The sequence below is a fragment of the Pseudogymnoascus destructans genome (assembly GCF_001641265.1).
Source record: "Pseudogymnoascus destructans isolate 20631-21 unplaced genomic scaffold scaffold_24, whole genome shotgun sequence".
NCBI classification, from domain to species: Eukaryota; Fungi; Ascomycota; class Leotiomycetes; order Thelebolales; family Thelebolaceae; genus Pseudogymnoascus; species Pseudogymnoascus destructans.
The window spans coordinates 252200-265228 of NW_020167543.1; the positions used below are offsets into that span (position 1 = coordinate 252200).

The 13029-nt window shown below is 49.8% G+C and overlaps 4 protein-coding genes across 4 annotated transcripts; 2 read left to right on the forward strand and 2 right to left on the reverse strand.

Moving 5' to 3' along the window:
* Positions 1–4042: 4042 nt before the first annotated feature.
* Positions 4043–5842, reverse strand: VC83_08322 (uncharacterized protein). Its single transcript, XM_024471877.1, has 5 exons — positions 5547–5842; positions 5435–5462; positions 5305–5387; positions 4938–5257; positions 4043–4888 (listed from the first exon to the last, which is right to left on the reverse strand). Exons 1-5 carry the CDS (start codon positions 5693–5695, stop codon positions 4371–4373), a joined length of 1098 nt encoding a protein of 365 aa, XP_024320694.1. The 5' UTR covers positions 5696–5842; the 3' UTR covers positions 4043–4370.
* Positions 5843–6136: 294 nt separating this feature from the next.
* Positions 6137–7606, forward strand: VC83_08323 (uncharacterized protein). Its single transcript, XM_024471878.1, has one exon. It carries the CDS (start codon positions 6600–6602, stop codon positions 7302–7304), a length of 705 nt encoding a protein of 234 aa, XP_024320695.1. The 5' UTR covers positions 6137–6599; the 3' UTR covers positions 7305–7606.
* A 731-nt stretch (positions 7607–8337) lies between these two features.
* On the reverse strand, positions 8338–10488 carry VC83_08324 (uncharacterized protein). The gene is made up of 2 exons (XM_024471879.1): positions 8588–10488; positions 8338–8528 (listed from the first exon to the last, which is right to left on the reverse strand). The coding sequence occupies exons 1-2, from the start codon at positions 10252–10254 to the stop codon at positions 8459–8461; spliced, it is 1737 nt and encodes a 578-aa protein (XP_024320691.1). The 5' UTR covers positions 10255–10488; the 3' UTR covers positions 8338–8458.
* Positions 10489–10655: 167 nt separating this feature from the next.
* VC83_08325 (uncharacterized protein) lies at positions 10656–12762 on the forward strand (the record flags this gene model as incomplete). The annotated part of the gene is made up of 2 exons (XM_024471880.1): positions 10656–10803; positions 10857–12762. Exons 1-2 carry the CDS (start codon positions 10748–10750, stop codon positions 12760–12762), a joined length of 1962 nt encoding a protein of 653 aa, XP_024320692.1. The 5' UTR covers positions 10656–10747.
* Between the last annotated feature and the right edge of the window lie 267 nt (positions 12763–13029).

Below are 13029 nucleotides of genomic sequence, written 5' to 3' on the forward strand. Positions count from 1 at the left end.
ATCGAATGGTTTCAACAGCAGTATAATCACTGTCTTTGTAATGGTGGGTGCACCAGATGTGAGAATCTAGCCACCCAAGGAAGGGATGAATTTACTAAGACAACACACTGTCTTAGGAAACAAAGCCAAAGGGTTCTAGCTTAGACTATTCCACAATGCAGCAATCAGGTGTGTGATGTAGTGAAGTGGTTCAGACAAGTTGTAACAAATGTTGAGTCTGAGAACTCAGGATAAGTCAGAGGTTAACACCTCACTGACTTTTCAGAAACAAGGAGTAACAAGATCAATTCTTGGAAGCTTGGAAAAGACGTGGAAGTATGTGATAGTCGATTTACTGTATTGTCTGCTTGACCTTTCTTAAGGAAAGGGCAATCCTATTTATGCTAAAGGAGTGTAGTTCTCTCATTTTCCAAGACTTTCCATGACTAACCAGGCTTGGTAACTGTAGTCGACGTAAGAGAACCCCATAGAACCATCTCTTAGGTTCGTAGCCTATAGGAAGTAAAAGGAGGTCCAAGGTCAGAGTACCCCTATAGACAAATTATGTCATAGACAAATTATGTCACAGACAAATTATGTCATAACTTAACCAATCTTGTGGGTAACTAAAGAGCGATGACATGTAATGAATCATAGAGGTTCGTAGGAGCTTTTAGAGCTATTGTTCATGCTCCTAGGCCTCTAGTTGGTAGAGATATGTCATGTGGTAGTATGAGTGATGTCATGTAATGAATCATAGAGGGTTGTAGAGATATGCTATGTGGTAATATCGGCCCAGTAACTAAGGAGCGATGACGTGTAATGAATCATAGATGGTTGTAGCAATCGTTGAGTAGTATTGCTCTTGTTGTTGGTGTGATAAGCCAAAATATGTATAGTGACTTGTAGGTTTGAGGAGGAGATTTCCAAGTTTGCTCTTGAGTTTGATAGCAAACTGAGTGCAACGAATGTCAGTATGACAGTCTTACCCAGTCAACGGTCTCTGATTTCTTAAGCTCTCGATTTACTAGCCTAGACAGCCCTGTTTCGAGCACCCCTCTTACTGCCAAACGACGTAAAGTGTCATACTGACATTCGTTGCAGTCAGTTTGCTATGAAACTCAAGAGCAAACTTAGAAATCTCCTCCTCAAACCTACAAGTCACTATACATATTTTGGCTTGTCACACCAACAACAAGAGCAATACTACTCAACGATTGCTACAACCCTCTATGATTTATTACACGTCATTGCTCCTTAGTTACTGGGCCGATATGACCACATAGCATATCTCTACAACCCTCTATGATTCATTACATGTCATCACTCCTTCGTTACTGGCTAATACTACACATGACATATCTCTATCAACTAGAGGCCTAGGAACATGAACGATAGCTCCAAAAGCTTCTACAACCGTCTATGATTCATTACACATCATCGCTCCTTAGTTACCCACAAGATTGGTTAAGTTATGACATAGTTTGTCTATAGGGGTACTCTGACCTTGGACCTCCTTTCACTTCCTATAGGCTAAGAACCTAGGAGATGGTTCTATGGGATTCTCTTATGTCGACTACAGTTACCAAGCCTGGTTAGTAATGGAAAGTCTTGGAAAATGAGAGAACTACACTCCTTTAGCATAAATAGGATTGCCCTTTCCTTAAGAAAGGGCAAGTAGACAATACAGTAAATTGACAATCACATACTTCCACATCTTTTCCAAGCTTCCAAGCATTGATCTTGTTACTCCTTGTTTCTGAAAAGTCAGTGAGGTGCTAACCTCTTGACTTATCCCTGAGTTCTCAGACTCAACATTTGTTACAACTTGTCTAAACCACTCCACTATATCATACACCTGATTGCTGCGTTGTGGAATAGTCTAAGCTATGACCCTTTGGCTCTTTTTCTAAGACAGTGTGTTGTCTTAGTAAATTCATCCCTTCCTTGGGTGGCTAGATTCTCACATCTGGTGCACCCACCATTACATAAAGCTCCTGCTTGGCCAGAGCTCGAGGCTGCTATTTTCGAGTGGCAAAAGCGCATTGAAGAAAAAGGAGGGATAACAACTGGGGATATACTGCAAGTGAAAGCGAAACAAATCTGGCAGTTGTTACCACAATACACAGATAAGCCTATACCTAATTTTAGTATAGGTTGGCTCGACAATTTTAAGAAACGACATCAGATGAAAAACCACGTTAGACATGGCGAAGCAGGTTCAGTTCCTACAACAGCAGAAGACGAGATGAAGGCAATTCAAACACTAGCAGGAGATTTCAAAGAGGAAGATATATATAACATGGATGAAACAGGGCTTTACTGGAGGATGACGCTGTCAAGGGGACTCTCATCACAAGGAAGGCCTGGATTGAAGAAAGAGAAGGCACGCATTACTGTTGCAGTTTGTACCAATGCTATAGGTTCAGACCGATTCCGACCTTGGTTTATTGGCAATGCAAAGGTGCCACACGCCTTACGACGAGTTAATGTTTCAACAATGGGAGGTGAGTGGAGATGGAACAAGAAGGCATGGATGAATCAATATATCATGGCGGAGTGGTTACAGGCCTTTTACCTCCATATAGGAAGTTCTAGATCTATACTCCTTACCATGGACAACTTCTCTGCACACATTGCAGCTATTAAAGATAATCCTCCTCCTCCGAACATACAGATTATTTGGCTACCTCCAAACTTGACAAGTCGATTCCAACCACTCGACCAAGGCATTATAGCTTCTCTAAAAGCTCATTACCGTCGACAATGGCTTGAATTCATGCTTACATCATTTGAGAACAACACCAACCCTCTTGATCTTATGTCTCTTCACCTTGCACTTTGCTGGCTAATTCGCGCTTGGTATCACGATGTTACGAATACAACTATCTATAACTGTTTCTGCAAAAGCACTATAGTTGTTCAACCGTTACAGCTGCCTCTTGAACCTCTCCCTACGCTAAGCAACCTATACAATCAAGTTAACAATGCTGGGCATATTCGCGACGCTATGGACCTTGCAAACTTCTTAAATCCAGCTGATGAATCAGTACAAGAGGAGGCAAGTAATAGTGATGATATATTACAAGACGTTGTTTCACAATATATTCAGGATACTCAAGATGATGAAGACGGAGAGCAACCTGAACAGCCAATATACTCTATAGAAGCTGCTCAACAGGCTCTGCAAGTTCTGATTAGGTATACTGAGTCTAAAGATGGGGTTGATACAGCATATCTACGCTCATTTGAGCGATTTGAGCAGTTGTTAAGGTCTGAGGGGGCCGCTCAGCTGTCACAGGGCACATTGGACCAGTGGATGATGTAATAGCTTGGCAAATTTGATATCTCGGTTTTCTTGATAAGTCTATATATTTTAGCTGCCTACAATGTATCGACTTAGCGCGACTCGACTGTAGCTTATTCTAGCCCCCTCGGTATGGGAGCTGCTAGGCTAGTCGGCTGATACTTAACTGTATCGTTGATTTAGGCACTTTGAAATCCAACTGGCAGTAGTTGCTGTTTCAGAGGGGTTCTCTAGGAGCCATTCACGAGCATTTGATAGAGGAGTCCCTTCCATTAAATGAATTGCATATAATTACTATCTAAATACTATGGACAACTATGGTGGAGGTTTTGTTAAGGAGTGGCGGTGAACAGACGCATGTTCCGACGAGCCGCATATTGCTTCCTCTCGGGTTGGGCAGCCGTGTGTTGCTTACTCCAACCTTTGAGCGAAGCGAAAAGTTTGGTCACGACGATTACCCACTATTCGCCTATTAACTCACCATGGAAAATCGGATCCATGAGCACCGTCGAATGGATTGTGTCTAGAGTTGTCATTGGGAAGCAGATTGACATGCGATAAACCAGCTGGTTGCATCTTGTACCACCCTGCCATGAGCTCGTATCAACGCCATATCTCAACTTCTTCAGCCCCGCCTCACTCCTTTATACCATCCTCACTACCTAGTGGTCTTACAGATAGGCTTCTGACCTTTCACAGCGCGCTGACTGGCTGTTGGCCTCACAAAGAGGCATCTAGACCATCTGAAACGCTAGATGATTACTGTATCTACAGAAAACATGTCGTAGAACCTTCAGCAAGGGATATACTATGATGTCGCGAATATGATTGGACTTAGCTTCAATTTGGTCGTTCCACGAGGTGGTACGGTGCTACGGATAAGGTCATACGTGCCTGACAAAAGGGCATGGGTTCCCCGAACATTTGCAGGTCGGATCACGTATCTCTCGTCTTCCAATATCTGTTGCTAATCTCGTATATCCAACGTTATATTTATCCGGCAACACTACTCGAATTGGGGATTCATTGAAATATGATAACGGATCAACCCCACAGTCCCATCAGCACACCACCAACGCACCTCTCAGAAAAACGCCTGCGCATTCGCATGACTCCCCACACCCCCCGGCACATTCGCCGGCGCACTACTAAAGAAGAAAGTCCACCTCCCCTTCCGCCGACACACCTCCGCCAACTTCTCCAAATCAAACAGCTCTCCCAGCGGCATCCCCCACAGCGCAAGAACATACTCATGCAGCATCCCCCCATCCGCCCTCTGACTCGGCCACGCCTCAAAACTCGGCGCATCCCCCGCTATAGCTGCAAAGTACGAATCGTGCAGCCAATCCAACATCTCATCCTCGGAGCTGACCCCGGCCCACCGCATCCCGTCCTCGGGGCCGTGGCTGTGTGGGCGAAGCGCCGCGGCGGCCCGCTCAGAGGGACCTAGCGAGTTGTAGGTTGACACGAAACCGGAGCGGATGAGCAGGATGTCGCCGATTTGGATGTCGCCGCCCTGTGCGGCGGGGCGAATGTCGATGCCTTGTGCTTTGCCGCACGCGACGAGCGAGGAGAGGGGGATGGCGTGGTATTCGTATGGGTCTGTAGGTCAGCATTGTCGTCTGTCTGGGGTATTTCGAGGTGGGCTCACCGTATTTAATCCCATTCTCCTGTGCGTATGTCCAGTAATCAAGCAGCACCCCTCTTCCACCAATTCCATGGTCAGACCAGTGGTGGATTGAGCAGCGGTGATTATTCGCCTCCGCACCATCGATATGTGCTCCCGTGGCGCCGTTATAGAACTGGCCCGTCTTGACGTAGGATATGTGTCGGAAGCCATCCCACTGCGTGCCACTCTGCGTGTTCAGCGAGTAGGTGTCATCGTAGACGAAGCCAGGGAATAGAGGCTTGATTGTATGCTGGAAGGGCTCACGGTTGAAGGCGGGAATGGCGGGAACGTTGAGAGGGAGGCTGGGGGAGAGGTTAGTAAGGGGTTGTTTGGGAGGAGGGCGGCGTACTTGAGGCTGACGATGTCGCCGTCAGTGATAAGCTTCCCGGCAGCTGCGACTCTGGCGGGGGAGAGGAGGTTGAGCCGGCCCAGCTGTATATCGTCAGACAGAGTTCTACCCCGAGCGTTCCTGGTCCTACCTGATCGTCACTGCCCCAAACCCATGCTCTGTTTCTGTCAGCGTATAATCGGGATATTTACCAAGAATTTCAAGTTGCAAGCAGGGCTGGCAGTAATATGTATCCAACTTACGCTCCATCTGGCGCATTCTCAATCTTTGGGAGGTCACTTCTGGATGGGAAGCTCGTAGCCTTCGGATCCCACGGAATACCGTTTATGGCACCGTCCTTCTTCACCGTAGCAGCTATCTGAGAGAGACTTTGCGAGGCAGATCCGGACATAATAGCGGGTAATAGTACAAATAATTTGTTGGGTTAGGTGCAATAAGTTTACACTGAGCGCGGTGTTATACAAATTTCAGTTTGTAGAAAGAGATGTCATGATAATAAGCGAGAGAGCAGCTCCTCTTACCTTTGAACAGATTTCCCACCCTCCGAGGCGGATATGTTTTATTGACGGCGCCCCAACTGTAATGATGTACGGTTACGCTCGCGCTACATTCCACTGAGCCAAAAATACTACAGTATTCCGGCTCGCCCGGAATACGCGTAACACGCTTTATATACCACATGTACTGTCACGCTGTAACGGCGGCACCCCGTTACACCAACGGCGTTCAAAGTAAAAGTGTGCTTTGACTACCCCAGTGTGGGGAAGAGGGGTTCGGTGGTCTTGGATCGCCATGCCGAGGGGGGGCAATTATATCGGTATTTAAGAAGCGACGACGTATTGCCTATCAACGATATTATATTGCTATATTATTTGGTGCAATTTTGCAGTTATGTATGATTTATAGCGTCTGTAGGGATATGTTAGCTGTTGAGGTTCGATTTACCTTTTCTTGGCGTAATATATTAGCAGATGGTTTAAACACGGTTTCAAATCGTCACCTTGACGTCAAATGGCGCGACATAAATAAGCTTCATATTTGATTAACACCAAACATCTATAGAGCTTAAACCTCGAATCTCAGATCCAAACCTTCTTCTCACCTCCAGTCTTCACGAGTCCCACTTTCGGACCATTTAGCGACGAAATCACGTTGGAAAACCCACGTCACCGCCATCTCACCTCGCCCACATCTTAAATCGCCACCTGTCACAGTGAACCTGCCATTGCATTCTCACACCACAGAAATAAACTTTCAAAACGCGACGGCCCAGCCCGGCCCAGCTAAAGACCACCATGTCAGTCCCCGCAGATGTCCGCCCAGACAGCCTCCAGGCCGACCTCCTCCGCCATGGCCTCCCCCATGACCTTATCCACCAAGTCACCGCCTATGTCAAGTCCTACATGGCCCCCTACGATCGCTCCCACGACTTTGCACACGTCCTCCGTGTCCTGGGGCTTTCGCAAATTCTGTGCGCCCAGGACCCCGCTCGCTACGACCGCGTCACCACCATCCTCGCTGCCCTCCTCCACGACGTAGGCGACAGGAAGTACCTTCTCCCCCACCAGGACAGCGCCACGATGGTACGTGATGTGCTCCTCTCTTTCGGCTCCACAGACGAGTTCGCCGATAAGGTCCAGACTATCGCATCAGCTGTGTCGTATTCCTCGGAGGTCAAGGATCCGCAGGTCGTGCGGGATGTTATTGCTAAATACCCGGAGCTGGAGGTCGTGCAGGATGCGGATCGCTTGGATGCTATTGGTGCGATCGGGATTGGGAGGGTGTTTACGTTTGGGGCCGCGAAGGGGAGGGGGATGGAGACTTCGCTGGATCATTTCGAGGATAAGCTGGTGAAGGTGGCGGGGATGATGAAGTCGGAGTTGGGGGGGAAGATGGCTAGGGAGAGGACGAAGATACTTCTGGCGTTTAGGAAGATGTGGGAGGGGGAGGTGAGCGAGGCGGAGGCGGGTTTGGAGGGTTTGAAGGAGATTATTGGGTGAGGGAGTTCGAGTCTGGGGACAGGGTGAGGTTAATGCATGACGTATGGCTAGGGGGGATGGTAGATGTATGCGGCGTGTTGATGCGGCAAAGTGTGGAATATTCGCCCCGTCTCCCGATAATAGGTAGTGAGAGGCAATTTGCATTTGGGCTAGAGCACCCATGTAGATTTCTGCACCTTCTGACACTATCTAATGAAAAAAGGAATGCTTCTCGGCGTCCTCATATTATATTCTGACAGGAAACTATCAGCGTATGCGGGAACCTAGTTATTTTGCACTAATATAATCACATTGAACAGGGGGTATGGCCCTTACGTATGCACCGCTTTCGAGGTAGGACTCAGCTACCCGGTTACAAGCAACAACAGCCCATCGTATTTATCTAGACCACATTCCTGGCATCATCGAGCTAGCCTCAACAACTTATCCTCATTGCACAAATAGATAGGCCGTGCTAATAGATAGGCGGTGCTCAAATTCTACGCTGGATCTATGCCCCTTTGTTAAAGGCTACAGCACTGCTCTTGTGAATTTCTAAACCTAATGGTATGACGAGCTAAGACCTAATTGTTGTAGAAAAGGTTGTGTCCTACGGCTAACAAACAAGCCGCGGATTGAGAATGGTATACAACTTGTGCCCTAGGGAGGTTAATGAGGGGTATAAACTCTTACCGCATCATGGGAGGAATGTGGGGTTCTCCATTTAGTACGGGATGGGGGGATGTGATTTGGATGGGTCGTTAGGTTTTGTGTTGGGCCATTGGCTAAATGGTTAATATACTCCATGCAATCCTGGAGTCTAACGAAACTGTAACTTAAGCAGTTAAAAACCGCACAATACCCCCTGCAGAAATGAGATCCACTGATGTGGCGCATTAGTGTTAGAACTACGTTCCTAGAAGTACGTACGCTACGTAAATCTCCAGCGCGTTGCGAAAGAAAACAGCAAAATAGTTTGGCATTTGGTCTGGAATTCAACATTATTGAGTTGGCACAAACAGGGTCTTGTGGAAGGGAGATCGATGGGCCGATTGAAGGGATGGATAAACAAAGCTATATTTCAACAATTAACTATTTTCAATATCTGATGTGCCGAGCGTAATATATAGATCAGAGCAATGCTCTGACTTGAAGATAATTATTTTGATCTATATTTAGTAAAATACAGGCTTGATCTTCCCATTCGCCCTGTCCATCAGGCGGATAGGCAACAACTCGTCGTACCTGGATCACCATTAGTAAACCACCCAGATCTGACATTCCTCGGATGCAAGGAAACTTACACATGCTTCACCCATGCACTCGTAATCCGCCTCGTCAGTGCTGGATCCACAATCTCCTCCGCCGCAAACGCATTCGCGCTCCTCACCGGATTCATCAGCCGGCGATACTCCTCGTCAAGCTCCTTATACCGCAGCTCCCTAGCCTCTTTCCCCTTCTCCTTCTCGATCTTCTTCAGCTCCGCCGCATGTCCGACTTCAATGCCACCTTCGAGCGGCAGGCTTCCCCACTCTCCACTGGGCCACGCAATACGCATCCTCGGGTCTCGACAATCGAGCATGAGCCCTCCGGCGACACCGTATACCCGCCGCGTTACCACGGAGAACACCGGCATAGTGGTGCTGAAATACGTCGTCCCAAGCGCAACACCATGTCGCATCGTTGCGGACCGTTCAGCCACCGTGCCGATCGCATAACCTGGCACATCCACAAACTGAACGAGCGGAATATTAAATGTATCCAAGAACTTTAGGTGCCGCGTTAGCTTCTGGCTTCCTAACGCATCGAGCGCCCCGGCGTTGACCTCGCAGTTCAGACTTATGATTCCGACGGGCCGGCCATCGAGCCTCGCAAGCCCGGTGATAGCAGTCGTGCCCCACAGGGCGCCGATCTCGAACCAGCTCCCTGCATCAACGACTGTCTCAATGATCGTGCGCGGATTATACATTCTCGTTCTCCTACGCGGGATGATAGTTCTCAAGCTCTCACAGCTCCTCTCCACCGGATCCTCGCTCTTGATCACCGGCGGTAGCGCTAGTCCATGGTTTGGAAGGTAGCTCAACACAGTACGCAGCTGCTCAAAGCACCCCTCTTCGTCCGCGGCAAGGTTGTCGATTGTCCCGTTCGTGCAGTGCATCCCCGGCCCGCCGAGGTCCGTGAATGAGAGGCCTTCTTCAAACGTCGCCCCTGCAACTACCTTTGGGCCTGCATTGAAGAGGGAGCCGATGTCCCCTGCCATGACGGAGAAGTGGCAGGAGACGACGCGTGCGGCCCCGAGCCCGATTGCGGGACCTAGAACGGCGCCGAGATTAGGGATGCCGAGCTCGAGCTGTTTTGCTACCTGCGAGAAGCTAGGTAGGGGCGGGATGTAACTGTATCCCTGTGTTCTGATCGTAGTCACGCTTCCACCACCAGACGAACCATCTACAAGCTTAACAATCGGGAGACGGAGCTCAATCGCCATCTTCTCCATATAAATCGTCTTCTCAACCAACGCGCCATCCGCATGGCCCGCACGAATTGAAAAGTCATCCGCGGTGAAGACTACCTTCCTCCCACGCAGCGCGCCAAAGCCCTGCACATTATTGCTCGGTGTGAAAGCCACCGGCTCCTCCTTGATCCCGGCGAGTTTCTTCCACTCCACAGTTCCAGCCACGGAACCTACCTCGTAGAACGTTCCTGGGTCAAAGAGCCGGTTCACCCGCTCGCGTACCCAGAGCTTCCCAGCTGCTTTCTGACGCGCGTAGCCCACATGGTTGGGATCGGGATTCGCAGAAAGATTTTGAAGAGTGGAAATCTGTGCGAGGATATCTGAGTAATCTGCTGGGAGGGCGGAGGCGGACTTTTGGCGGCGCTTTCGGGGGGTGTTGGGCGGGTTGATGTGGTTTGTGACTTGTGAGAGACGATCAGACGGACTTGACGAAATAGACTTCTCAGGTTTGGAACTCATGGTCAGTGTATGGCTAACTGCTGTTTGGGATTGAGATGTTGGTTCGGGTGGTGAGGCGGCGTTCACTACTGTGGGAGTCTCTATATCTATCCGTACAAGAATCCGATACAATGCCTGTGTAACAAAAGCAAAATAAAATAGCAAGAATCAATCACAGCGAAGCCGGCATTGTGTTAGGTAGATATAGGATATAGATTGCCGACTTGATATCCGTAGTTTGCTACCAGGAGTCCGTCCCGGCACCGAATAGATAGCCAGCGAACGTTGCGTTGTGGGTACCAGGAGGCTGAGCCTCGGCCCAACCCCGGATTGCGAGGCAGTTGGGTAATGGTGGGTGGGGTAATGAGAATAACCTCATCCGGCAACGGCGGCAGCTGCTAATCTATTGAATAACGGAGAGCATAACAAAATACATAACAGAAGGAATATATATATATATATATATAATCGAATGCGTAGTACTTATATACCGCGTATATAATTCCACATCAACATGGCAGAATCACACCCTCCCCTTCGCCCCATCAGGCGGCTTCTTATTGTTAATAGGCAAGTATGACCCAACCCTACTCCACCTACTACCAGCAATTGACTGGCTTCAGAGGCGAAATTGCAATCAGAATTCTATCTTCTGCCCGCGAACTCAACCTCGAAACGTATACCCTGTACACCGCAGATGACACCTCCCATACCCTTCACTCGACGCACGCCGTCTCGATTCCATCTCCCTCAACATACCTTGATATCACTGCCCTTATCGCCATTATCAAATCCCACAACATCGATTCCGTCCACCCTGGGTATGGCTTTCTCTCCGAGTCGGCCGAGTTTGCGCACCGAGCATGGACAGAGGCGGGTACAGTTGTCATCGGCCCGGGATGGGAAACTCTCGCCCGGACTGGAGATAAGCTTGCCGCACGTCAATTGGCGGAGGAATGCAAAGTCCCTGTGCTGCCTGCGCTACAGACGCCGACTAATAATGTCGAGGATGTAAGGCGGTTTGCAGCCCAAATAGGCTGGCCTATCATCATTAAAGCCGTTGACGGCGGAGGCGGAAGAGGCATACGCATTGTGAGAGAGGAAGGCGACTTGGCGGGGCTAATGGAAAGGGCGCTGCGAGAGAGCCCACAGGGACTTGTATTTGCTGAGAAAGCAGCTGTTGACGGTTACCGGCACGTGGAAGTGCAAATTGTAGGCGATGGAACAGGAAATGTCCGACATCTATGGGAGCGAGAGTGCTCCATCCAGCGGCGCTTCCAAAAGGTCGTCGAGTTCGCACCGAGCTCCATTAGGGACCGAGCAGTGGTTGGACGCGTCATCGAAGCCGCGATGCACATGGCAAGAAAGGTGTCCTACCTTTCCCTCGGCACCTTCGAGTTCCTCGTTCACAGCTCCAATCCCGAGCTCTACTTCCTCGAAGTCAACCCGAGATTACAAGTCGAGCACACCATCACGGAATCCCTCTGTCCCGGCCTGGATCTTGTAAAGGTTCAACTGTGTCTCGCCGCAGGACAGGAACTCGACACTCTCCTCCCGAATATCTCTCGCGATCCCCTAATCCCTCCCCCACTTCACTCCATCCAGCTCCGCATCACCGCCGAAGACGCTACCGCAAACTGGGCACTTAACACCGGAACCATCACTTCCCTTTCCCTCCCCTCCGGAAACGGTATTCGCGTCGACCATCACCTCACTCCCGGCCTCGTCGTCAAAACCGACTTCGACAGCCTCCTCGCCAAGATCGTCATCACCGCATCCACCTGGACAGACCTCGTCGCCAAAGCCATCCGCGCCCTTAATGACACCCACATCATAGGAGTCAAGACCTCTCTCCCAGCCCTCCGCGGCATCCTCGCACACCCCGCCTTCACAGCCCAGGCGTGCGATACCCAGTGGCTCGAGAGCAGCCTCCCTGCCCTCCTTGCGGCAGGTACATCCATCACCGCCTCCCTCCCTAGCCCGGCCACCCTATCCGCAACTCCCGCATTTGCGCCATCCTCTTCGAGCGCCCCTCTCCGTAAAGGCGATGCCTGGTCCCTAACTCTCACCCCCACAACAACCTCAACATCTGCCTCCACGCCACCACCAGCCCCTGCGCACCTCCTCCTCACCAAACTCCATCGCAATGATTTCCCCTCGTCGCTCACTGCCGATATCCTCTTCACACCACCCTCTGCACCACCGATGTCGTACACCCTTGCCCTGACATCCACCGCCGCTTCTGCTGGCGCCCTAACCTCCACACACCGCCGCGGCGAGGCAGGTAACGCGCGACACATTGTGTTCCCATTCCCCGGGCAGCTCGTGGAGCTTCTGGTTGACGTTGGAGATCGTGTGGGGAAAGGGGATGTGGTGGCGGTGGTTAAACAGATGAAGATGGAGCTGGAAATTCGGGCAGGGAGGGAGGGGGTGGTGGGATGGGTATTTGAGGGGGAAGACGGTGATGAGGTTGGAGAGGGGGTATTGGCTGTGGAGTTGGTTGAGGAGGAGGAGAGGGCAAAGTTGTGAGGTTGGAAGAAGTAGATGGTGATGCAGAATGGGGTTTCATAGCTGTTTGCGACATTTAGAACTGAATGGGGTTTCATAGCTGTTTGCGACATTTAGAACTGAGGATAAATAGCATGATAGATTTACACATAGATAAAATCACACAGAACCAAAGATATCTTTCAATCGTATGCTGTGTGCCATGTTAAGGCTGATCATTGATGAATTTCATGACTTCTCGTATAGGGATCCATACCCAAACTAACTTAAAACGTGACCATCGGCGCC

What these genes read in the sequence shown, in the direction of transcription:
- VC83_08322 (XM_024471877.1), bottom strand. Translation starts at nt 5,695, where the DNA reads ATGTCCGGATCTGCCTCGCAAAGTCTCTCTCAGATAGCTGCTACGGTG. An exon ending in GAGAATGCGCCAGATGGAGC is followed by an intron (nt 5,463 to 5,546) that starts GTAAGTTGGATA and finishes TGACAGAAACAG; the next exon opens with AGCATGGGTTTGGGGCAGTG. An exon ending in GGAGAATGGGATTAAATACG is followed by an intron (nt 4,889 to 4,937) that starts GTGAGCCCACCT and finishes GCTGACCTACAG; the next exon opens with ACCCATACGAATACCACGCC.
- VC83_08323 (XM_024471878.1), top strand. Translation starts at nt 6,600, where the DNA reads ATGTCAGTCCCCGCAGATGTCCGCCCAGACAGCCTCCAGGCCGACCTC.
- VC83_08324 (XM_024471879.1), bottom strand. Translation starts at nt 10,254, where the DNA reads ATGAGTTCCAAACCTGAGAAGTCTATTTCGTCAAGTCCGTCTGATCGT. An exon ending in AGTGCATGGGTGAAGCATGT is followed by an intron (nt 8,529 to 8,587) that starts GTAAGTTTCCTT and finishes ATGGTGATCCAG; the next exon opens with GTACGACGAGTTGTTGCCTA.